We start from the raw sequence: 25,429 nt of genomic DNA, 5'->3' as shown, positions 1-25,429 counted from the left end.
TGTACGTGGGACCTTAATTTAAAACTATATACCATTGAGTCTGATACGTACATGGGTTAAACTTTTACAAACTAAACATAATTTGAAAAAAAAACAAATGACTTTGCTTTCCAAGTATTTTGTAAATATTTTTTATAATGTGGTTTAGGTTTTTAGAAGAGTAACCCACAATTCAATAATCAATCAATCAATCAATCAATAATCAAATACAATTTTCTAACCAACTCATCTCTAAGCGCAAAACTTTGTTCTTCATACAAAGTTTGTGTGCTGTAAAGCATTATATAAAATGCAAATATAAATTTAAAAATTAGTTTAGTGCTAACACAAAACACAATTTTTTCTTAAACAGACCAATACTACAAAGAGTACACTATCACTGAACCTGAAGAGGCAAGTGCAGACGCCATACAAAAACCAACTAAAGACAATACACCAAAACAGAAAAAGACACTAAAAACTCCAATTGAGGAAGTTGACGAAACTGTTATAGTTGAAGAGGGTACAGGGGAACAGACTAACCAGACTACGAAACGAAAACCAAAAAAGGTTAAGGGTAACGTACAGGTAGAGGTTGTTGATGAGAAACCAAGTGAAAAGAAGGAAAAGGCAAAGAAAAATAAAGTGGTCAAAACAAAACGAGATGAAATGGATGACTACATACAATTTCTCATACACCAAGAAATCCCAAAGACTGTTATTCAACCGTATCGTCGCACCGAAATGGAACTTCCTCAAAGAGCACGTCGTGACTCATCCTTTAAACAGCCAGTCAAGCTTACTCCAATGAAAATTGAGAAAGTCGAGATTAAAAAACCCAAAATGGTTGAAATAAGTTCGGTAGTGGAATTCCCACAAATGCTCAAACTTAAAGCCCCTAAACAACGTCCACAGGAAGAGAAAAAGAAGAAGAATGAAGCTTCTTTTAAAAACAAAAAATTGAAGAGTTGGATCAGATTTGTACCATATGCGCCATACTGTTTCCCATATGTAGTTACCGAATTAGAAACTATCCGCGAAGTAGGAGAACTTTCACGAAATGTTGCCGAAGCAGAAGAGGTATTGAAATTGCGTCCAAGGAAATTTAAGCATTCAAAGCCCGAAAAGGCTGAAATTGAAGAAGCCGATCTAGAGGCATTTGAATCTGATCATTCCGAAAAATCTAACAAGGAACTATTACACCCGAAATACAAACGCTCCAAAAAGCAAAAGAGCGAAACTCCGGATGAATCAAGGAAACTTAAGCTTGGAAAGGGTAAAATTCTACAAAATGAGGAAGGATCTGAGGAAGTTAATTTGAAACCAGTTAAGCCTGATATCGCAGAGATTACAGGTGGTGGAAAGCCTGTGAAGTCACAGGAAAATGAAGTTGTCAAGAAGAAGAAGACCAAAAAGAGCACCAGGCCTGAAGAAGGACTTCAACTGGAACCCATTGAATTCAAAGAGATGGAGGGAACCTCTGAGATCACAGAAGAATCCGACACATCTGTGTCTGTAGACTCTACCACACAGGAGAAACCTATATATAAAAAGAATAAGAAGGTGACTCCTAGTACAAAGGGAAACCAGTTCGAAATATTACCAGGGAAACCAAGGGAACTTGAAGAAAGCCCAGAAGATGACCTTAATCTGCGCAAACGACAAGGTGAAAGGCCTGATAATGAAATGACAGATATCAAGCTCAAACCATATTATAAGTTCGAAGTGATTGATCTGGAACCCGAAGGCGACCAAGCTGAAACAGTACCTTTTATTGAATTAATAGGAAAAGAACCCAAGAAAAAACGAAAGATAAAGGTTAAGACGGAACAAGAAGATAACACCATTGAAATCGTACCACTTTCTCCTGTGGATAAGGATGAACCAATCTTTGAAATTACAGTCACAAGCTCAGAAACTCTTCAAGAGGACTCAAAATCCAACAAAATTGCTAAGAAAAAGGTAAAGCGCATGAATAAACAGGAATTGGATGATTTTGTTACAGACTTACAAGAGAAGCCAAATCAGAAGGTCTATGAGACTAGCATGTCTGATTTCTATGAGGTAAAGTTGACCGAATTGCCGTCAGAGTCTGTCAAAGATAAGCCTAAGAAACGCAGGTTAAAACATGAAAAGGGCGATGAAGTGCAAGTTTTGGAAATTGTTGAAGGCCTGGTGGGCCCCGGTGAAGAGCCTTTCTATGAAATAACTGTAATATCTAGTGAAAATACTGAAGAAGAAAGTGGAGAGATATCAACTGATAAGATCAAAAAGAAATCTTCGAAAATTAAAAAGGATGAGCTCGATGCCTATATACAGCAGTTGATCAATGCCGAAATCCCAGTAACAGAACTAGAAAAATATGAAAAAATCGATGTAGATGGTAAGGCAAAAAAACCTAAAAAGCAAAAGCCAAAGCCAAAGAAAGCATTGATTGATGAAGGAGAAACACTTCAAGTTGGAGTCACAGAGCATGAGCCAACCAAAAAATCAAAAACAAAAAGACCGGAGTTAAAGAAAACTGTAATAGATAAAGAATTGGATGAGCACGAAGCTGTTCCAGAACACGATGAGTTCCTTATCAACAAAATTGAGTCGGAACGTCCTCAAGATGAAAACATTGAAGAAACAGAAATAGAAATCTTGCCGGTCGTAGATAAAGTTTTGGCAGATTTAAGTGATTGCCTACCTTTTGTGGTTGTTGAGGAAGATTTCAAGAATATGCCATTGGAGCATGATGAAATTCGTTTGGAAGATGAGAAAATACTAAGAAAACGAAAGGTCAGAGCTAGAAAGGACTCCAAATTATACGAAATCGAAATAATTGAAACCGAAAAACTAGGTGACAAGCCTGATGAAGCGAAGGTTATAGTTATAACGACAGAAATTTCTGGTGATACCATCGACGCACCCGCTTCATCTACTACTGAGGTACCGAAAAAATCTGTTAGAAAGGTTAAGCAAGAGAAGCTAAAAGAATTCATTGTCAAAATAGTCGAGGAAGCCCCATTAGATGACGTCTATGAAATATGTGAAGAAGTTTCAAGACCTCCTGCCGAAGAAAGCTTGGAGAAAAATGATATTAGTTCATTCACAACTACGGTAGGGGATGAGCAAATAGAAGAACCTTTTCTGCCAGAAGAAACAAAAACGGTGGACGATGCTCGCATGAAAAAAGACAAGAAAAAGAAAACTGATAATCAGCAAAAGATAAAATCATCCGACTTTAAACCTACTCCAACCTCAGAATATTCAGCAATTACGGAATATACTCCAAAGATTTCAGAACATGATGAAAATCCTGAAACGGACGAATATTTGGTAGAAGTAAAAGAAAGTTTGCCAAAATCCAAAAAGAAATCTGCAAAGAAGCAAAAGGAGGAATCCCTCGCTGGGCCTATTTCGTTTTATACCATTCGTATTGAGGAATCGACCCCAGAAACTTTCACCGAAAAAATAGATGAAAACGGTAAGGAAGTTGTACGTGTCATTAATAAGAGAAAAATTATAAAGAAAGAGGGACCGAGGGAATATCTAATCGAAGTTACTGAAACATATGAAGATAACAAGCCAGAAGCAGATGTTTTAGTTCGGACCACTGAGACAACGCCAACAATCGATTCCACGCCTCAGGAACACCACAATATTAAAATCGTACAGAAAAAGAAGCCAAAGACCGAAAACCTTGACAATTATATTATAAAACTAATAGATCAAGAAATTCCACATCAAGAAAATAAAGAATTTGAACCCACTGTACTGGAGACCTCTCCAGAGTCTAAAAAGCGAAAGAAAATTAAGAAACATCACAAAAAAACTACCGAGGTTATTGACGGTATTCCGATTACTGTATATGAAGTAACAATACATGAGAGTGAAACTGATGAAGATGATTATAAGCCAGATGAACACACTTTAGTGGAAACTGATCATGAGGATATAGAGGAGGCTCCCAAAGACCTGAAAACAAAAGTCTCAAAAGAAAAGCCTAAATCAATGAAAGAAAAATCGTTAAAGTTCCAAATAGCTGAGGAAGACAACCCTCAAACAGTAATTGAAGATATCTTGGAGGATGTGCAAGTTGTACAAATTATTGAAGAAGACGGCACACCAAAACACGTGGAAATTAAGAAAAAGAAGGTTTCCCGCAAACAGGGTCCAAAGGAACAAATCTTTGAAATTACTGAGAAAAAAACTGGCGATGAACCTTTATCTGAAGTAACTATTGTGGAGATTACAGAAGAACAGCCTCAAGAAGAAGTCTTAGCGGTTCAAGAGAAGAAATCAATTAAAAAACCAAAGAAACTAAGGCCTGAAGATGTCAATAGTTATGTAATTAATGTCCTTGAGGAGTTAGCTGAACCCATTCGATTCGATAAACTTACGGAAGACGCAGATGACAAGCCACAACCAGTTATGGGAAATATTTCGGAAGATGTACAAGTTATGCAAATTGTTGAAGAAGACGGCACATCAAAACAGGTTGAAATTAAGAAAAAGAAGGTTTCTCGCAAGCATGGTCCAAAGGAACAAATCTTTGAGATAACCGAAACAAAAGCTAGTGATCAACCTTTAGCTGAAGTAACAATTGTAGAAGTAACGGAAGAAGGCTTAAGTAAAGACGTTCTGATACCTAAGGAAAAGAAAACTGTAAAGAAGCCAAGGAAACTGAAGCCTGAAGATATCCAAAGCTTTGTAATTAATGTTTTGGAAGAGTTTAATGAACCTGATGATGATGCTAATGCCGAAAAACCAATAATTGTGGACATTGCAGAATCCGTTGAAATTATTCCAGTTACTGAAGAAGATGGCATAACTAAGGAGGTTGAGGTTAAGAGGAAAAGGGTTTCCCGCAAACAAGGTACGAAGCAACAAGTTTTTGAAGTCATCGAGAGAAAAACTAGTGACGAACCTTTGGCTGAAGTTACAATCATCGAGCTTGGTGGTGACAAATCTCAAGAAGACATTATTCTACCCAAGGAAAAGAAACCAATCAAGAAAACAATTAAATTAAAGCCTGAAGACGTCGAAAGCTATGTCGTTAATGTTTTGGAAGAGTTTTGTGAGCCTCAAAACTTTGAGAGAAGTGAGCCTACTGAGGGAGAAGCATTTGAAACTAAAACAAAACACAAAAAGTCCAAGAAGCCAATTGAGAAAGCACTAGAAAATGTTATCCTTATAGAAGAAATGGCTCCTGAAACGGTTATAGAAAATATTGTAAACGAAAAGGGAGAAGAAGTTAAACAAGTTAAAACAACCAAGAAACTTAAGAAAAAGGAAGGCCCTAAGGAGTATCTCATTGAAATAAAAGAAACTTATGAAGAAAATAAGCCAGAGGGCGACATTGAAATAACAACTACAGAGTTGGCTCCTGAGAACGCTTCTGATGCCTCTGATGATCAACCAGTCTTTGTTCTCCAGAAAGTGAAAAAGAAGAAGCCTGTCAAAGACGATCTTGACAGATATATACAGCAGTTAATCGAACAGGAAATCACAAAAACCCCTCTAGAAGAATATGAACCAACCGAAATGGATTCGAAAAAGAAGCCTAAAAAGAAAGTAAAATCTCACAACAAGAAAACCATTGAAGTTGTTGATGGATTACCAGTTACCATTCACGAGTTCAATGTGGAGGACATAGTTCCAAAACCTGAGGTCATGGAAAAACCAGAAAGTATGTTACAGGAAATTAAGGAAATACCACAACTGCCAGACGATTCTTCCAATTACCTTATAAACATTTCTGATGAATTTTCTGAAGCGGATAAGCCAATAAAACAGCCTACTGAGGAGGTACCCATAAAAAAAGAGAAGCCATTAAAACAGAAAAAGAACGTTGAGAGTCCCGTATCATTGGAAACACATGATCACACTGTTGAAGTCGTTGCTGAACCCACATTGGAAGGAACTGTTAAAGACGTAACTGTCAAGAAACGAAAGGTATCCCGTAGAAAGGGGTCTAAAGATCACATTTTTGAAATTACGGAAACAACAAGTGAGGATCGGCCCACGGCTGAAGTTACAGTAGTTGAGTTGACCACCGACGAAATCTTAGCTTCTGAAGAAAAACCGAAGTATGAAAGAAAGGTTGTTAAAAAACCAAAGCAGTTAAAGAAAGAGGACGTGGAAGAATATATAATTAATATTATCGAAGAATTCGTACAGCCAATTCCAGTTGGCCTAGTTGAAGGTGAAGTAGAAAAAGTCCAGGAGGAAAAGTCTAAGAAACCGAAGAAATCTCCAACAACGTACATAGCCACAGAACATGAAGACAAAGATAACGATGTCGTTGCGTTGGTTAGGGAGGACTTAGAGCAAACTATTGAGAGCGGTTTAGAGAAGCCTTCAGAATCACTTCAATTTACCATTAGTGTTGAAGAAGAACCTGTTGGTGAAGAACAAAAACAACCTAAGCCGAAAAAGATAACCAAGCCAAAGTCGATCAAGCAGCCTTCTGTAGATCAAAGCCTAGACTATCTTGTTAGGGTGGTAGCTGAAGAAAGCATACAAGATGAACCAATCCCTGAAGATGATGTGGTATCTGAAGCTGCAGAAGATAAACCTTCTGAAGAACCAACTTTCCAAGTAGAAGAAATCGAAACCGAAGCGGTGGAAAAAGAAGTTACCGACGATAAGGGAGAAACGACAAAGCAAAGTGTAACCAAAAGAAAAATCAAAAAGCAAGTTGGCCCCAAGGAAGAAATTATTGAAATTGTAGAGACGAAGACAGGTGATACTCCAGAGTACGAAGTAATTGTAACTACCGAAGAGGTTCAAGAAACTAGCGAAGAAGCTCCAGAAGAGATAAAACCGAAAACGGTCCGCAAAGCTAAAAAGATTCCAAAGGATGATCTTCAGGATTATATTCAGAAGCTTATTGAGCAAGATATTCCAAAAACCGAACTGGAAAAATATGAAAAAATTGACTTAGACGAGCCCGTAAAAATGAAAAGAAAGCTCATCAAAAAGGTCAAGCAATCTGAAGAACAACCAACAAAAGAAACTGAAGAGCCATTGGAGGATAAATCTGTTGTGAAGATTTCTGAATATCCTGAAGTTGCCAGTGACGAACAAAAGCTAACGATTGTTCTTAAGGAATTTGTTCCACAAAAGTCAGAAGAAAATCCTTTCGAAATAGTAGTACTTGAAGAAACGGTAGAAACCAATCAGGAGCCAGATGAAGATGGAATCGTAAGAGAAAAGGTGGTTAAGACTAAAAAGATAAAGCAGAATAGAGGTTCAGTAGAAATGGTTCATGACATAGTCGAGGAAGTCGATAAGGATTCAAACGAATCTGCAATAACAGTCACGACAACCGTTCCAAAGGAAACACCTGATCAGGAACAACCGTCAGTAAAACAAAAACGTACAAAGAGGATTAAGAAAGAAGAAGTTGAAGACTTTATCAAACGAGTTATTGAGGAGGAGGCACAGCCACAGCCAAATGAGCACGTGGACGTAGTGGCTATCGATGATTTCGTTCCCAAACCAAGTTCTGAGAAGAGGAAAAAGAAGACAATAAAAGAAAAGCAATCTTCCATTGAGGAAAAAACGCCTCACCAGGATAAAGTTATATTCACTGAGTCTGTTCCAGAGGGCTCTCCAGTTAGTGATGATCTTATAACTGTGGTGGATTCAGTACCAATCGCAGAAGAACCAGAAAAACAAGTAAATCAAAATGAAGACACTAGGAAACCCGAGAAGACAAAAAAACCAAAGTCTTTAGCTACAAAACACACGGAAAACCTACTAGAGGACACTCTTGAAAAGCCTTTGGAGGTTTTACAGAAGGATTCTGAGCCGGAAAAACCAGATGTTCAGGAATTCATTGTTTCTATTAAGGAAGACAAACAAAAGCGTAGTCAACCAGAAACGAAGAAAACTCCCAAAATAACAACCGAACCCCCAAAACAGCCTTTAACGGAACAATACGAAATTTCAATAAAGGAACAGGTGCTGGAACCGGAAGAAGAAAGGCCGTTTACAGTTCAGATAATTCAAAGCGAAACAAACGTAGAAGAAACCAAAGATGACACTGGAAAAGTGCATAAGCAAGTTACTACAAAACGAAAGTTGCGACGACCTGACGGTGAAAGTGAAATAGAGATTATTGAAGTTGTTAGGGATGATCAGCCTGAGGCGGAAATAACTATTGTAGAGTATGAGCCAGAGCATGTAAGCCAGAACGAAAAACCCAAAGAACCTAAAAAGAAAACGAGAAAGGTTAAAAAGGATGACATACATGACTACATACAAAAGTTAATTGACTTGGAAACACCAAAGACGGAGCTTGAAAGGTATGAGAAAATCGAATTCGAACCAGTGGTCAAGGATAAACCATTGGATAGCCTGATTGACGTTGTGGAGGAAGCTCCCATTGAAGTGCCGAAAAAACATAAAAAGCCGAAGTCCAAAGAAATTCCGATAGAGGAATCTTCTGTTCCGGATCAATATGCAAAGGTCAAAGTGGTCGAAGAAGAAGCTCCTGACCAACCGGAACTACCAGTCCAAATTCTAGAAGTTCAGCCAGTAGAGGTAGATGTTAAAGAGGTTATAACTGAAGCTGGCAAGCCGGTTAGTGAAAAGACTACTAAGCGAGTTTTGAAGAAGGTGGGACCCGAGGAACAAACAACTTTCAAGATTACAACGATTGAAAGCGAGGATAATGATTCGGTTACAGTTATTGTTGACGAAGAACCAGAAATAGTTTCCCCACAGTCTACCGAAGAACATCCAGAACAGCCTGAAGAAAAACTAGCGCCAAAACCCAAAAAAACTGTAAGAAAGGTTAAAAAGGACGACTTACACGAATACGTAAAGAAACTAATAGAAGAAGAAATTCCTAAGGTGGAACTTGAAAAATATGAAAAGGTAGATATGCCAGAAAAACCAGTAAAACAAGCTCCTTCTGAATCTATTACGGAAGACGCAACACCTGAACAATCCCAACCAATATCAATAGCACACGACACAACGAAACCCAAGAAAACTAAAACGCATAAGCCAAAGACAGAAGACGCAGACCAGCAAGTACCGGACGAACCGACAGAGACCACAGTAGACACCACTGAAATACCAGAGTTTACACCAACCCAAATTGCACAGCCTGAGGACACAGCCACTGCACAAATTACACCAAGCGAACAAGAAGAGAAATCTACTCAAGATGACACTAAAGATACAATTCAAAAAACAGTTAAACATAAAAAAACAAAACCAGACACACAAAAAAGCGTTGAAACAAGTAAGTTACTAGAAGAGAGTTTTTGGAGCCACCAAATCCTGCTGCAGTACCTTCTGCTCCTTGTCTGTGTCTTTCGCATTTGTTTATTCCCCTTGAAACAACGTTGATTTCCAATTGTTACGCCTATATCCACCTATATTTCTCTTCTATTTCTCGCTGTTGAATTTCAGATCTCTTAATTTGAGTCATTTTAATTGCGGTCCTAATCTCTTCCAGTTAACCATTCCCAAAAAACAGTCACTCTGTAATAATTTCTTATGCATGTTTAATGTTCTAAGCCCTTATGTAATTAAAAAATGTTGTACTTAACATAATTATAATTTTCGTTACCATTCCAATTTTCACGCGGTTAATTAAATAACAAAATATAAATAGCAAAATTTACATTAGTTTCTGACATTTATGGTTTTATGGTTTCGCACTAAAACCCACTAACCACATTTCCACATATAAATCATGTTTGTCTTTAACAGTTTCCTTAAAAATCTAATTGTTTAATTTGGTTCAGTTTTTAAATGTTTTCCTTCAACTGCTGTCCATGTAAATATTATGCCTCAAATTATGTATTATGTCCAGTTCACCGAAAGGCTTGCTTTGCAAAAGCAATGCGTGGTTCCCGGGTTTATGTACCAATTTAGTCTTCATTTATTAAAATCTTGATGCATTTTTTATAACAGGTGAACTACCAGAGGTTCAAAAAGACTATCAAATTAGCATCATTCACGAAGAGCCTGTCGAGGAAGACCAGCCAGAAAAGATTTTGGAGGTTAGAGTTATCGATGAAGTCGCCGAGGTGGAAGAATCACAGCCCATTGTGGAAGAGGTTGAAGAGGAGGAACCGCAGCCAGCTATAGAAGAAACTGTTGAGGACGTCACGAAACCTAAGTCTAAAAAGAAGAAGGTAGTTAAAAAGAAAACCGATGACCATGACGAACTCATCAAAAAGATGCTGGAGCAGGAAATAGAGAAGACTGAACTGGAGAAATACGAGAAAATTGAATTTGATGTTCCCAAGAAACTCAAACCGGAATTCGCCGCTCTTGAACCAATAAAAATTGAGCGCAAAGAGCAGAAGCCAACAAAGGTGACAATTCTCGATGCCACTGATGTTCCTAAAACGGTGAAGCTAAAACCAAGTAAACGTAAGGAGAAACCTGCCGAGGAACTGACTGTTCAACTTCCAAAGTTCAGACTTAAGGCCCGTATGGTCTGGGTTGACTTCCCTCCAGCTCCCCTAATTCCGAAAACCACTGATATTGGGGCCATTAAGGACAATGGAGAACTGTCTCGTAACATCGAAGAGGCTGAAGAAGTTCTAAAGTTCAAGCCGCATAAGACTAAGAAAATTAAGAAAATCAAGGATGATTTAGAAAAGGTCGAGCTCGAAAAGTACGAGAAATACATAAGTAGCGAGGAAGAACCAGAGGAAAAGACCCCTTATAAGAAACCTGAAAAGGTACCAAGACCAGAGGAAAAACAAGAGGATGTAAAGCTTAAGCTGGGCAAGGGTAAGAAAAAGCCAATGGAGGAAAACGCGCCCGAAAATGTTACTCTCAAAAACATTCCGCAAAAGCCGCAGGAAGTTGAGGAAGAAGTGGAACTTAAACAGAAACCTAAAAAGGTTGATATTGTTGAGGAACAAACCAGGAAGCCCAAGGAAGGGGAATTCGTTGTGGAGCCATTTGAACCATCTGAATTTGACCGTCCTGAGTACGTACCCGATGAACTTGAGCCGATCGAACATCCAGAGATGCCCGAGAAAGTCAAGAAGCCGTCTAAGACTAAGTACAAGCCTAAAGATAAGTCTAAGCCAGAGCCGGAAACCATTATATCGGAGATTGTTGCTGGGGTTCCAAAGGAGGAAGAGGTAATACCCAAACCGGATGTAAAGTTCCGTAAGCCTGAGAAAGACGCTCCAGAAGAGACTGACTCTGAAATTAAGCTACGGCCTGTACCTCAGGCTCCCAAGTCTGAAGAACCTAGCGAACAAGCGGTTGTGAAACCCAAGGCAGAGGAACCCCTTTCCGAAGAAACCAAAGATAAGACCGTTGATGACGAAAAGAAACCAAAGAAATCTAAGGCCAAAAAGGTTCAGCCAAAGGAGGAGGAGATTGCCACGCAAGAACCCGAACAATTTGAGGTATCGGTGAAAGAGTCGGAAACTGTAGTTGAAAAACCCGCTGAAACCGAAAAGCCAAAAGAAGTTAAGGTGAAAGAGAAGAAACCCAAGGAAGCACCTGTGTCCGAAGTAGTAGTTTTGGAAGAAGAGCCTAAGCCAGAAGAAGTACCTGAGGAAATACCTGTGGAGTACAAGATAACAACTACAGTCTTGGAGCCAGAGGATGCACCCAAGGAACATCAAGTCAAAGTCATTGATTTTGATGAGCGTCAAGAAACTACCGAGGAGGTAATTGAAGAAAAGGTCGTGACGCGCAAGAAGAAACCAAAACCACAGCAACCTGAAGAGTTTGAGGTCACCTTAAAAGAGCCAAAAGAAGAATCTGTACAACCGGAGGTAGTTTCAGCTGAAATCCCTTTGCCAATTGAGCAACCCGAACCGAAGCCAGAACAGTATGAAGTTGAAGTTAAAATAACTGAAACTTTACCAGAAGAGCCCGATAATGTGCAAATCGCAGTCAAAGAAAAGGTCAAAGCAAAGCCTGTTAAGGAAGTCAAAGAGGATCAAATTGTCGTGGTTGAGGAAGAAGAACAGAAGCAAGTAGTTGAGGACACGGTCGAGGAGGTTGAAAAGCAGGAAGAAAAGAAGAAGTCAAAGAAACCGAAATCATACGAGTTCAAAATTTCTGAAACCCAATCTATTGAGGAAAAGCCAATAGAAGTGGTTGAAGAAACTCCTGAGGAAACACCGAAGGTTGTAGAGAAAAAGGTTGCCGAGAAATTCGATTCCTACGAATTCACTCTGAAGGAAACTGATGCGGATAAGGTAATCGTAGTGGACGATATGCCCGAGGATGAAACCCCTGTAGAGGTTGTATTAAAGAAAAAACCCAAGGAACCTGAAGCAGTCGAGGCCGAGGTTGTAATGACCGAACCCAAGGTCGTAGAAGAAACGACTGTGGAAACTGCAATCAAACAGAAAAAGACGAAAAAAACGAAAAAGAACGAAGAGGAAGCTCAATTAGAAATCAAGGTTGTCGAAAGTGAAGCCTCTGTTCCCGAAGAAGTGTTGACTGAAGCTCCTGAGAGTAAGATTGTAGAGGAGGAAGTTACTGTGGAAGAAAAGCCTAAAGACTTCAGAATTCGCGTTTCTGAAACAGAAACTAAGCCCGAAGAGGCAATTGTGGAACAGTTTACAGTTAAAAAACGCAAACCTTCTGTTACTTTCGCCGACGAACCTGCCACTGAAATCGTTTTCAAGGAGAGCAAGCCCACTGAAGTTGTTACTGAGGACGCTCATATAAAGACCAAGAAGCCGAAGAAGAAGGTAAAGGATGTGGAAGCTGAGGAGCTTAAGATTCAAATCACTGAGGAACTTCCACAGGAAATTCCCATAGTGGAAGAGGTCTCGGAGGAAGAGGTGATTACTGAAATTAAGAAGGCAGCTCCGGCTGTTGAAGAGAAGACATACAAAATTGGCATCAAGGAGACGGAGCCGGAAAAACATGCAGATGTAATTGTCGAGGTGGAGCCAGTGGTAACAGAGCCAGTTGAGGAAGAACCGAAACCAGAAGTTTTCGAGGAACACAAGGTTAGAGTCATTGAGGAAACACCTAGAGAATTGGTAGAGGAAGTCATTGAAGAGGAGGTCAAGGTTATTCGCAAAAAGAAACCTAAGCCAGAAATTAAGGAGGAACCCGAGGCGGAAGTTACTGTCTCTGCTCCAAGGCCTGTCGATGAAGTGGAAGCTACGTCTAGTATTTCTGTTATTCCAGAACAACCTACTGAGGATGAGGCCGCTGATCTTAAGATAACAATAATTGAAGAAGAAACACCACCACAAGAACTTGTCCAAGAAATTGAAGAAATTGAAATTGTCGAGGAACCAAAGGCTCTTGAAGAACAACCTACGGATTTCGATTTCGTCACGAGGGATTCCGAAAAGGAACCGACTGTGGAAGAGCTGCCCGAGGAACAAGTCACGATCCAGAAAAAGAAAAAGGCGCCAGTACCAGAAGTAGTCGAAGAACCCGAAGCTGAGTTTTTGGTTAAGCCAAAGACGCCTGTACAAGAAGTTACTGAAGAGGCTAAGATAACGAAGAAGACTAAGAAACCAGTAAAGGAAGAAGAGGCCGCAGCAGAGCTTAAAGTAACTATCACTGAAGAAGTTCCCGCTGAACCAGAGGTTCAAAAAATTATGGAGGAAATCGGAGAGATCGTGGAAGAAAAACCTACAGAGTATGAAATTGAAGTTAAGGAAAGTAAACCAGAAGCTGTAGAAGAAAAGGAAGTTACCTTACCGAAAAAGAAACAGAAGGCTCCAGTGGTTGAAGAGCCAGAAGCTGAAGTAACTCTAAAACCAAAGGCAAAGACGGAAGAAGTTCAGGAAGAAGCGAAGATAGTAAAGAAAAAGCCAAAGAAAAATGTCGAAGAAGCAGTAGCCGAAGAGCTTACAGTCAAGGTTGAAGAAGAGGTTATTCCAGAACCGATTGTGGAAGAAGAAGTGATAGAAGAAATCCAGATCAAAAAGAAGCCAGTAAAGCCGGAGCCAGAGGACATTGTAGATGCTGCGGTTGTGAAACTAAAGAAACCGAAACCAGTAGATGCTGAAGAAGTTGTGGCTGAAGTTACTCTTAAGCCAAAGGCTGAAAAGGAGGTTAAAGAGGAAGAATATTCCGTTGATGTTAAGCTTCCAAAGGAAAAGAAGATTACAGAGGAAACTTCTGACCAAACTGTACAGCTCAAGAAAAAGAAGAAGCCGCAGAAAACGGTGGAAGAGGCTGCGGATGAGCTTAAGCTACAGCAAACTGTTGTCGAAGAAAGACCTGTGGAAATTGAAGAAGAAGAGATCGTGGAAGAAGCAGTCATCATTCGCAAGAAGCCAAATAAGCCTTTCGAGCCGACGGTTGAAGATCTCGAAGAAACAGAGTTCAGTCTCTCCTTTAAAAAGCCCCATACCATTAATGAGGGTGTGGAAGAGGCTGCCACAGTTCTCAAAAAACGACCAGTCAAACCCACTACTCTGGATGAAGCTGCAGCTGAACTTTCTATCAAGCGTCAGGAAGAAGAATACGACGAGGGCGACGATATCGAAGAGTTTGTCGTCAGCCAGCAAAGAAAGCCAAAGCCTTTGCAAATCACAGAAGAAGATGAGGAGGCCTACACAGTGAAGAAACTTAAGCGTCGAAAGCAAGTAGACATTCCCGAATACGCGGACGTTGAGAACGTCACATTCCGTGCGAGAAGTACCAAGACCAAGGAAGATGTCGATCAAGAGTTCAACATTGCCCTGGACTCATATGCCGAGGAGGAAATTTCCATGTCTGGAAAGGTGAAGTTAAAGAAGCCTATTAAGAAGACCTTCTCCGAAGCAGCCGATGAAGCCAAAATAAAGATCATTCAGGACTTTGACGACGGTGAAGAACCCATTATCGAAGAAATTCGAGACGATGAGGATACCATCGATGAAGTCGAGGAGCCAGAAGAATACTTTGTTGAGGAATTGCCACCAGACGAGGTGGATTTCAAGCTTAAGCCAAAGAAGCACTCGAAACCAGCCTATTCTGTTCAAGATGAAGAGGAAGAACAATTCCTAATTGGCATTCGTCATCCCAAACGCGATTCGATCACATACGACGAGGATTCTCTTACCTTTAAGAAGAAGCGTAAGGTTGTGCAACAACTTTTCAATGAAGGTAAGTCGGCTTTTGTGACCAGTTACGGTAAATTTTATAAACCTCAAAATGCTTTACTTTTATATAAATAAATATCAGCTTATATGATATCAGAGTGGCAAGGTAAAAATACCCAATTCAAATGTTGGTTGCTAACGCTATAACAATTCATTGTTCACAACCTAAAAATAATTTAAATAAAGTTTAGATAAGATAATAATGTCAAATTTTTTTGCACAGATGGAGCTTCGCTTAATATTACCAGAGAAATGAATGTTGAAGGTTTGTAATCCCAGACTTTAACTGTTCAATGAAATATAAAGAATTTCTCTTTTTATTTGTAATTTAGAATCCGAGAATCTCAATGTTATGTACTCGATCTGCAACTATATTGCCGACAACAACGAGGCTATAAACCTAGTCGAGGGTGAGAAGGTTACGGTCGTTGGCCGTCACAGCTCAGAGTGGTGGTACGTGAAGAAAAGCATTACGGAAGAGGAAGGCTGGGTTCCAGCTCAATATCTGATGGAACCCGAGGAATACGCGCAGTATGTGCAAAATAAACTGCACGAGAAAATCGATAAGCTGCCTGTATTTGAACGTAAGTTATTGCCCATTCGAAAGGCTTATTTTTCAGCCAAATTATTTGTCACTGTCCGCGTTTGGTCTATTAACAAATTATTTTGTGTTTTGTTGTGATTGTCAATTGTTAAGGTCCTGGACCAGAAGACAAGCCTATTGCCCCAAGATTTATTGAAAAGCTGCAACCGATTCACACTCCTGACGGCTACACGGTGCAATTCGAGTGTAAGGTGGAGGGCAATCCACGACCCCAGATTGCCTGGTTCCGCGAAACTGCTATTATCAAACCCTCTCAAGACTTCCAAATGTTCTATGATGATGACAATGTTGCAACCTTGATCATTCGCGAGGTGTTCCCCGAGGATGCCGGCCAATTCACAGTTGTGGCAAAGAATGCTGCTGGTTTCACATCCAGCACAACGGAACTAATTGTTGAAAGTCCACTATCTGATCACGGCTCTGATGCCACAGCTCTTTCACGTCGCAGCATGTCTCGTGAATCCTCGCTAGCCGACATATTGGAGGGCATTCCACCAACTTTCTCCAAGAAACCCAAGGCTCAATATGTGAACGAGAATACAAATGTGATTCTTGAGTGCCGACTGGTGGCCGTGCCTGAACCCGATATTGTCTGGACCTTCAATGGCGAAGACATTGATGAGGAAGAGATTAAAAACATTCGCATCGTTACCGAATCCGACATGCACATGTACTGCAGTGTGGTGCACATCTCAAAGGTTAAGAAATCGCAGGAAGGTACCTACGAGGTTATTGCAACCAATCGCGAGGGCGAGGCTCGTCTGCCAATCACCCTCAAGGTGCGCACCACCGACAAGGAGGCTCCGCAAATCCTGGAGCCCTTGCGCAACATGGTTATACGCGAAGGCGAGAGTGTCGTACTTTCTACGCAAATTGTAGGTAATCCACCGCCAAAGGTAACCTGGTATAAGGATGGCAAGCCTGTTAAGAACGCCAAGTCCGACAAGGATTTGCATACCCTAACATTAATTACACCACAAAAGTCTGAGAAGGGTGAATACACGGTAAAGGCTGTGAACCCCTTGGGTAGCGCGGAGACCACTGCTAATCTAACAATTGAAGGTAAGTTCATTGTTTAATGTTTAGGTGTAGGATTAATGATGTTAAAATAAGTGCTAACTATTTACTGTAATTTCTTAATTTAGAGCTTGCTGGCGGTAATGCTGAGCCACCACTTTTTGTAGAACGCTTTGAGGAGCAGAATGTTCCGCAAAAGGGCGAAATTCACTTGCCAGCCAAGGTTTCTGGTAACCCGGTGCCTGAGGTTCAATGGCTGTTTAACAACACGCCATTGTTCCCCAGCGACCGCATCCAGCAGGTTTACGATGGCGAGAACATCGAGCTTATCATCAAGGATGCCAATCCAGAAACCGATTCTGGTGACTACAAATGTATTGCAAGTAATCCCATTGGCAAAACTTCACACGGTGCCCGTGTGATTGTCGAGGTTGATGAAGTGACGTTTACAAAGAAGCTTAAGAAGACCATCACCATTGAAGAGGTACAATCTCTTACCCTGGAGTGTGAGACCTCTCACGTAGTCACCACCAAGTGGTTCTTCAACGGCAAGGAACTCAGTGGAATGGATCATCGCGTCGTGGTTGAGGATGGCAAGACTCACAAGTTGGTAATCAGAAACACGAATCTACGTGACTCTGGAACCTATACATGCAAGGTTAAGAAGCAAGAAACTCAATCGACTGTCGATGTGCTGCAACGTAAGCCGGACTTTATCAAGGTTCTCGAGGATTACGAGGTAACCGAAAAGGATACCGCCATTTTAGATGTGGAGCTTACTACCGAGGCGACCGAAGTCACTTGGTACAAGGACGGCGAGAAGATCACTCCAGAAAACAAGAACGTCGAGTTTATCAAGGATGGAAAGGCTCGTCGCCTGGTTATCCGCGATGCCACCATCCACGACGAGGGTCAGTACACATGCAAGATCGAGGGACAGGAGTGTAGCTGTGAGCTAGTTGTAATCGAGCTACCACCTGAAATTGTGAAGCCACTGAATGACGTTGCAGTGACCAAGAGCGAGAATGCTATTTTCGAAGTCGAACTTAGCAAGGGCGATGCCCTTGTCAAATGGTTCAAGAACGGAAAGGAAATTGATTTCAATGAGCGCATTCAATTGGCCATCGATGGCAAGAAACAATCCCTGCGCATTGTCAAGGCCAAGCCCGAAGATGTGGGTGAATACTCCGTTCAGGTGGGCGATCAGACGTCAAAGGCAAATTTGACAGTAGAGGAGCCCCTCGTAGACTTTGTCATCCGCCTGCCAGATATTACGCTGGCCACCAAGACAACAGATGCCGAGTTCACGGTGCAGCTGTCGCAGCCCGATGTCGAGGTCACCTGGTGCAAGAAGAGCAAACCAATCAAGCCCAACCAGAAGCACGAGGTATTCGTTGAGGGCACTGTCCGACGACTTGTCATCCATGATGCCAGCGACGAAGATGGCGGAGAGATCAGCTGCGTTGCAGAGAACGTCACAAGCAGCACGAAGCTGTGCGTCGAGGAGCTCAAACTGCCACCCGTCATTACCTCTGACAAGGATCAGACCATCAAGGTTAAGGAGAACGACGACGTGACCTTCTCTGTGAAGTACACAGGCGTGCCAACGCCTGAGGCCTGCTGGACCACGCGCAAGGTTGTCATACCCAATTCAAAAAGGACAATCCCGACCATCGATGAGCAGTCAGCCACGCTAACCATTAAAAAGATTGTTGACGATGACGAGGGCGAATACACCGTCAAGCTTGTCAACCCGGTGGGCGAGGCAGAGGCCAGCCTCCATTTGGTCATTATGCGTAAGTAGCCCAGCTTATATTTGAAGTTAATTGCTCCGGAACTGAATACCCCAATCAAATACTTAGGCAAGCCAACTGCGCCTGGTACACCTCAACCCCTCGAGATAATGCATGACTCTATTACGCTCTACTGGAAGGCGCCAGAGGATGATGGCAAGTCGGAGATTATTGAGTACATTTTAGAGTATCACGATGTTAAGGAAGAAAAGTAAGTAATCAAATAACAAATAGCTATCTATTGTTAAAGATAAAAACTCCATGTTAGTTCAAAAGTGTTTTGAATAGACATTCCTGTATTGAATTACATTACATTACAGTGAGAAAGTCATTTAATTGTAATCTTTTTTATCTAAAGATGGACTGAAATTAGAAAGATCAAGGACACCACCTACACCATAAGCAAGCTAAAGATCGACACGGAATACGTGTTCCGTTCGATTGCTGTGAACGAAGTGGGGCCATCGCCACCATCGCCGCTTTCGCCGCCTATCCGACTGGTGCCCAAGGTTGAGACCAAGGCGCCCAGCGTGCAAGAACCACTACAGGATGTGGTTAGCGAACTGGAAAAGGAGGTGACACTGTCCTGTGTGTTCGGCGGCATTCCAGAGCCAAAGGTGACGTGGAAGAAGAACGGTCAGGTGTTTGAATCGAGCAGCATACGCTACGAAAATCGCGTGGCCAAGTACACCATTGAAAAGACAACCATTGAGACTGAAGCCACATACACGTGCGTGGCGACCAATGAGAAGGGCTCCGCGGAGACCTCGTGTCGCCTGAAACTGCAGGAGAAACCGGTTCTCGAGGTGGAGGACAAGTACTTGACGCAGAAGCTGCGCACGGGCAGCACTCTCACCATTCCAGCGACGGTCCGCGGCTATCCACAGCCCACTGTGACGTGGCACAAAGAGACGATCGAGCAGAAGACCACCAAGTCGGTAACCATTGAGACCACGGAGACTACTTCCACCTACACGGTTAAGAAGGTGACTCGCGAGCAATCCGGCAAGTACAAGGTGACGGCCACCAATGAGTCGGGCACTACGTACGTAGAGTGCACTGTTCAGGTGATCGACAAACCCAGCAGACCCCAATCTCTGGAGATCAAGGACATTAAAAAAGACTCCATTGTCCTGGAGTGGACACCACCTGTCGATGATGGAGGTCTGGAGATTGAGAAGTATACGCTGGAGAAGTGCGACGTTCAAAATAATGTTTGGATGAAGGTATCCGACTTTAACAAAGACATCAAATCGTATGCTGTTCAAAAACTTTCGATGAACGCGCAATACATGTTCCGTGTGGTGGCCGCTAATCCTATTGGCGAGTCTGAGCCAACGGAAAGTGATCCAGTGACTATAACCAAAAAATTCGGTGAGTTTTTTAATCGGGAATGGATATCATTTACGGTTTTCACTAGGAACCCGATAAAAAATGGGGTCAGATAATTTAAAATCAAAAATTAATAAACACATGTTCTTTATTAAATTAAACTATTATAAATGAACAGAAAAACCATCGCCTCCTCGTGGACCTACCACAGTGTCGGGTATGAACGACACGTCCTTCAATTTGGCTTGGGAGCCATCGGAAACAGACGGCGGTTCAAAGATCATAGAGTACATTGTGGAAATAAGGGAAGAGACTGAAACCACCTATCGATCGGTGGGCGTAACCCTGGGCACAGTGACCAATATCCACGTACAGAAGGTGGTCAGAAACAAGGGGTACCTGTTCCGCATATATGCGAGAAACGAGGTTGGCACCAGCGAGGCGTTTGAGACCACGGAGAAGATTGTCATGGGCCGCAAAATTAGTAAGTCTTAACAGGTTTTCGTATTATCACATTTGCTTATTGCTTTCGCAAATTGCTTTCTTTTAAACGCCACTAATGCTTTAATATGCGCAATTCTAACCCCAAAACGACAACAGCTAACGATAATGAAGCCTTAGGTACGTAAGGAGCCTAAAAAGTTTAGGCTGTTTGGATACTAAAGGTTTTTGATTTGCTAAATTCTAGCGCCGCCATCGCCCCCTCAGAACTTGAGGGCCCCAGATGTCACGAGTCGAAGTGTCACATTGGATTGGGAGGTGCCAGCCCGCAACGGTGGATCAGAGATCACGGGTAACATAGCTTAAAGAAAGTATCCACGACATCACCTCACCCATAACTTTTTCAACAGGCTATTGCGTGGAAAAACGTTCCTCAACATCTACAAACTGGACGAAGGTCATTACACTGGATGCTCACCAGCTGCACTACACGATTGACAACCTGAAGGAGAAGTGCGAGTACTGGTTCCGTGTGTCAGCGGAGAATGAGGTTGGATTAGGTGCACCAGCCGTCACCGAGAGCATATCGCTCAAGACACATGCTAGTAAGTTCATATTGCTAGTTCCCAATCGTATATCCCCTACTGAGTTTGTTTTCCTTAAAGCCGTACCCTCACCACCCACCGGTCCACTGGAGGCGCGCGTTCTCGCCGCCAATGCCCACATATTCGAATGGGGTTTACCCGAGTCAGATGGAGGTGCGCCTCTGCTCGGCTACCACATTGCTATACGGGACATGAAGAAGACCATGTGGATCGAGGTGGGTCGTGTGCCAGCTGGCGTGCAGAAGTTCCAGATCAGAGACCTGCAGGAGAATCACGAGTACATGATTCGCATATTCGCTAAGAACGAGATTGGTCTAAGTGAACCTCTGGAATCGGAGGAGCCCTACAAGGCTATGACTGCTGGTAAGTGGCAACGGTCGAATATACATAGGTTCACACTTACTTATAGCTTAGCTAAGGTCAGAGGTTATATAGGAATAACCTATTTATACATTAGTGACCCTGACTTATATACAATGTAATCTTTTCAAAACCAGGTCATGAGATCTTGCCGGACGAGCCACGCACGGAGATGAGTTCGTGCAACACCTCCTCGTGGCTGCGTGACCACCACATGGATGCGGATATCCATTCGTATGCCCGCGGCAGGCTGCTTCAACGCGATGAGTACTTCTTCCGGCTGTGGGCGGACTTGCCCAAGAGCAAAAAGAAGAAGAGCTCCAAATAGTCGATGAACGACAACGAAAAAAGAAACACTTTAGACGTAGGTTAAGCGTATTTCAATTGTATTTTATATAACAACAACGCAATGGGGAGAACCCCCTTGATTTTCTAGCTTTTTGTACTTTAGTAGAGATGACGAAATGTGAGGATGGTGTAATGTAATGTGGCATCCCATTGATAGCGATGCCCACGACCCCCGATCAAAGAGTGCGAGCGAAGAATAAACTTAATGCTCGGGTGCGTGGGCGTGGCTCAATGTTTTTGGATGGCCATTACGCCATTCAATTAACGGACATAATTTTAGATTTTTCATTTGCATAGCGTTCATTTTTGGTTATATATTGTTTTACTTGTGCCTTATTTTTGTAAGCTGTGATAAATCTATCAAAATCGAAAGCGTCAAACGAAGCAACAAAACATTAAACTGAATAAAAATGCCACCAAGCGCCAATCCATCGGCATCGGGCAACGGGAGCCAACGAGCCACAACCCTCCAAACACCCAATGGCATCTCCATCCCAGCCAGTGTAACTCAATATCCTCTCGGGAGACAAAACAACAAATGGTGCAATTCGATATGAGTTATTCCTGGGAAGTGTGTTGCGAGTCGCTGGCTGCCGTTGCCTTTGTCCTGGACTCGCCTTGGTTTAAATTTATGGCATAGGAATATGAGAGGGAATATACTCGTGTGTCCTTAAAGTTACCAGAGCTAAATAAATAAATTGTATAAAATATAACAAACCATTTTTAATTGAACAAGGGTATTGGAATAATAAATTCTTGAAGTGACCAAACAATTTACGATTTTCAGACATCAAGTCAAATTAAATCAACCCAAGAATCTTAAGTAAACAAAATAAATTAATCGACGAATTTTGAATGAATTACGACTTCATGTGGTTTCTGGTTTGGCGGAAGCTCTTTGACTTCATCCGAATTCTACTAATTAATTCATTACAATTGCCTCCCACCGCATAAATTTGTGGAAAACTTTTCTCCTTTCGTTTATTTTCGAATTGAAAAACTTAAAGCGCTGGTCTGGACTGGAAAAACAAAAGCTAAAACTCCCCGGTCCACATGCGTGTGTCCAGGCGGTGGAAACTTATCTGGTGACATGGCACAAATGCTGCATAAACTTTCCAGCAGAGAATTGTGTGCAAATTTAATTAAAGTTTTTGCGGTTCCCACTAATCAAAAGATATTATCTTCACGGAGGAGCTGAGATGTAACTCTCTGTGCGGCTAGACGCAGTAATTTGAGCCAACTTTTTGGCCAGATATGTCTGTGAGGGGACTGTCTTTCAAATGCGGAGAGGCCCATAAAGCTAAAGCATATTTCCGGCACATCAAATTGCAGAAGCAAATAAAGCAGCCAAACACTCGCAGCGCATAGTCTCTTTAGCCTGTTATTGAGTTATTGATACACTAAACGATCGAGAAGGAAGCTAAGGAGGAACAGTACAAAACGGAAATTTCATTTACTTGTTTCCTTTTTTCATCTCTGTGGGGCCGGTCCGTCCTTCACTCAATTTTCCTGCCGTTGTTATTGTGCGAAATTGAAAGCTGGTAAGCTGCTTTTGACGCTTTAAAGGCGAATGCTTCAAGTATTATGCAACATTTTCCACACACAAACGGATACTTCTGCTTGTGCGACCCCATTAGTTATGGTTTATTAAGGTGAAGACATGTCGGAAAGCTCTCTGCCGTAATAACACAATTGTAAACTTGTAATAGAATTTGGCAAGTTCTGTTGAATGCATATAAAAGCAAATTACACATCAACTTTATGGTGTGCACGTAGAAAATTGAGGCCCATTCTGGTTTTTCTTTTCCTATCTCACCACCACCGCCCCAAGTTTTTCTTCCTTTTCTCGTTGGCCATGTCAAGGCTCGTCAAACGTGATGGCCTAGGAATAAAAACACAAAATAAAGACGTAAGAAAAGACAGTAGAAAGTTTGCTTAATTACTTCCCAAAATAATAAGGATGACTCGAGAAGAACAACAAAGACTTTTGTTTTGCAAATAAATATAATTATAAGCTTGTGTGCCTGAAGCCTGCCTAAAGAAGTAGAGTTTGTTATACGACTCATGCAGTTTCGGAAATTGAGCAGGCTTCGATTGTACTATTAGTATTCGGGTGAACATCAATAATAAATTTTTAAAAAAATAAGAACGAAATTTATGTTTAAAATTGTATATAATATATGTAAGGACATTTTTAGGAGTGTGTTAAACTTTTGTACCAAAATTGTTATGGTTTCATATATTAAAAGTGCAGTTAATCAACGTCATGGGAGCAACGAGAGTTAAGCCCTTCTCTGAAGTGGAGTGCAAGGCCATAAAGAGGTTCATGAAAAGTTACAAGAAGTACCATGCCGATCTAGACGAAGACGAGGTGAAAAGGTCAGGAGAAAATGCCTGGGGAAAGCTAATGCCCCATCAAAAAAAGTATTTTGAAGTGAGTATGATCCAATTGTACTTTTAGACCACTGTATTTATTTAGAGCCGGTTGAGCAGTTAAAGCCTATAGAAATCCCCGCAAAAAGAATATTGCCTGCCGCCAGAAAAAAAACTAATAACAAGCAGAAGAAAGCAGTGTCCGGTTGGCGTTACCATGCCAGGAAAAGAGCCATGTCCAGGCCCAAGCAAAAACTTTCGAATCCTGTCATGAGTGCCGCCTTCATAGGATTTTTGCGGGAGTACCATAGAAGAAACGCCAGCCTAGACGTTAAGAAAAGGCTGCAAAGAGCAGCCAGAATGTGGTCAAAACTCTCGAAAACTCAGAAAAATATGTTTCGGAAGGTGGTAAGTGTGTGCTTAAATTAGCAAAACCATTAGTTCTTATCATATGCCTAAATGTTTTATAGGGAGCGAGGAGAAAAAGGAAGTAGCAGAAGTCCACGGGTGATTATTAGCACTGGAAAAAGTGTTTTTTAGAAAATAAAATAAGATACTTATTGAAAAAATAACAATATATGACCTTATCAGCACTTTTTATAAACATACAAATAAATGGTATTGTAACAAGTTAACTTATAAAACGGTTTTTTTATTAATACTAATACCTAAACTGAACTATGCTGGGAGATTTACGACGAAGGCCGTAAAATGTTAGTTACAGTACATGATTATTATGCCATTGCATTAGCCCCCCATGAGTCGCTTGGTTGGACATTAGCCCTCTAAAAACATCCTTACTCGTTTACGATGCGCACGGTCAGATCCATTCCCCAAATAGTCAGTACGAAGCAGCTGTATATATGTTTAATTGCCAGACCAAGGAGTTGTTGGCAATAAGGGCAGGAACAAGTTGACAGGTCCATACATGCCACAAAGTGCAGCGTCATAAAAGATATAAAATAAAATAAAAAACGGAGAGCTTCCGGAACGACCAGCAGTGGCATCAGGATCAACCGATTTCCGTTTAGTAAAGTGTGCAAACATTTAAGAAATATGCCATAAACAGTGTGGAATTACTGTGCGCATAAGAATGCCACTCTCACAGGAACTAAAATTCAAACTGAATATAGTCGACCATTGTGAATTCAGCTGGTGTATTTAGCGATTTAAATAACAATACAATTTCAGCTTTTCTGCGCCCAACTATTTGCGAACAGTCGAGAAGAATCAATATGCCCGACTTGCTGCAGGCTCCCAGCAGAACAGCATATTGTAAATATAAAATATTTATTGCCAGATTGCACACGCATCCCACAGTAGCAGTTGGTTTTATTCACCAGCACCTTCCTGCACAGAAAGGAACCGGTTGGGGAAAAGAGCGACTTTCAATGTATTTATTATCCTAGAAATGTCTTCGAAGCCTTTCCATGCTTAAAATCCTTTTTATTATTATGAGTCTGAAGAGAAACTCAAGTCTGTCCCAAATACAATTTGAAATCGGTAGACCGTTAAAACTTCTTT

General features: G+C 41.4%; 2 protein-coding genes across 14 annotated transcripts in view; both read left to right on the top strand.

Annotated features, from left to right (window-relative positions):
• Positions 1 to 22,245, top strand: part of LOC120450110 (titin) — a 79,572-nt gene extending 57,327 nt beyond the window's left edge. For 6 of the 12 annotated variants that reach the window (XM_039632916.1, XM_039632912.1, XM_039632911.1 and 3 more), the window contains 12 exons: positions 353 to 9,223; positions 9,901 to 15,036; positions 15,256 to 15,297; positions 15,365 to 15,616; positions 15,730 to 16,698; positions 16,782 to 18,449; positions 18,516 to 18,657; positions 18,805 to 19,820; positions 19,957 to 20,262; positions 20,467 to 20,571; positions 20,630 to 21,187; positions 21,322 to 22,245. In XM_039632916.1, the coding sequence (XP_039488850.1) occupies positions 353 to 9,223; positions 9,901 to 15,036; positions 15,256 to 15,297; positions 15,365 to 15,616; positions 15,730 to 16,698; positions 16,782 to 18,449; positions 18,516 to 18,657; positions 18,805 to 19,820; positions 19,957 to 20,262; positions 20,467 to 20,571; positions 20,630 to 21,187; positions 21,322 to 21,512 (19,256 nt within the window). In that variant the 3' untranslated portion in view covers positions 21,513 to 22,245. Of the gene's footprint in view, positions 1 to 352; positions 9,224 to 9,900; positions 15,037 to 15,255; positions 15,298 to 15,364; positions 15,617 to 15,729; positions 16,699 to 16,781; positions 18,450 to 18,515; positions 18,658 to 18,804; positions 19,821 to 19,956; positions 20,263 to 20,378; positions 20,400 to 20,466; positions 20,572 to 20,629; positions 21,188 to 21,321 lie in introns of all 12 variants that reach the window. The other 6 variants (XM_039632917.1, XM_039632909.1, XM_039632918.1 and 3 more) reach the window with 4 other exon arrangements.
• Positions 22,246 to 23,608: 1,363 nt separating this feature from the next.
• Positions 23,609 to 24,540, top strand: LOC120448749. Of its 2 annotated transcripts, XM_039630929.2 has the most exons (4): positions 23,609 to 23,714; positions 23,782 to 23,966; positions 24,026 to 24,313; positions 24,376 to 24,540. In XM_039630929.2, the coding sequence occupies exons 1-4, from the start codon at positions 23,690 to 23,692 to the stop codon at positions 24,397 to 24,399; spliced, it is 522 nt and encodes a 173-aa protein (XP_039486863.1). In that variant the 5' UTR covers positions 23,609 to 23,689; the 3' UTR covers positions 24,400 to 24,540. The 2 variants fall into 2 exon arrangements, with proteins under 2 accessions (XP_039486863.1, XP_039486864.1); XM_039630930.2 differs by having other exon boundaries at positions 23,639 to 23,966.
• The last annotated feature ends 889 nt before the right edge of the window (positions 24,541 to 25,429 follow it).

The sequence above is a fragment of the Drosophila santomea genome, chromosome 3L (assembly GCF_016746245.2).
Source record: "Drosophila santomea strain STO CAGO 1482 chromosome 3L, Prin_Dsan_1.1, whole genome shotgun sequence".
Classification (NCBI taxonomy): Eukaryota; Metazoa; Arthropoda; class Insecta; order Diptera; family Drosophilidae; genus Drosophila; species Drosophila santomea.
This window is presented reverse-complemented; position numbering and strand designations above follow the sequence as displayed.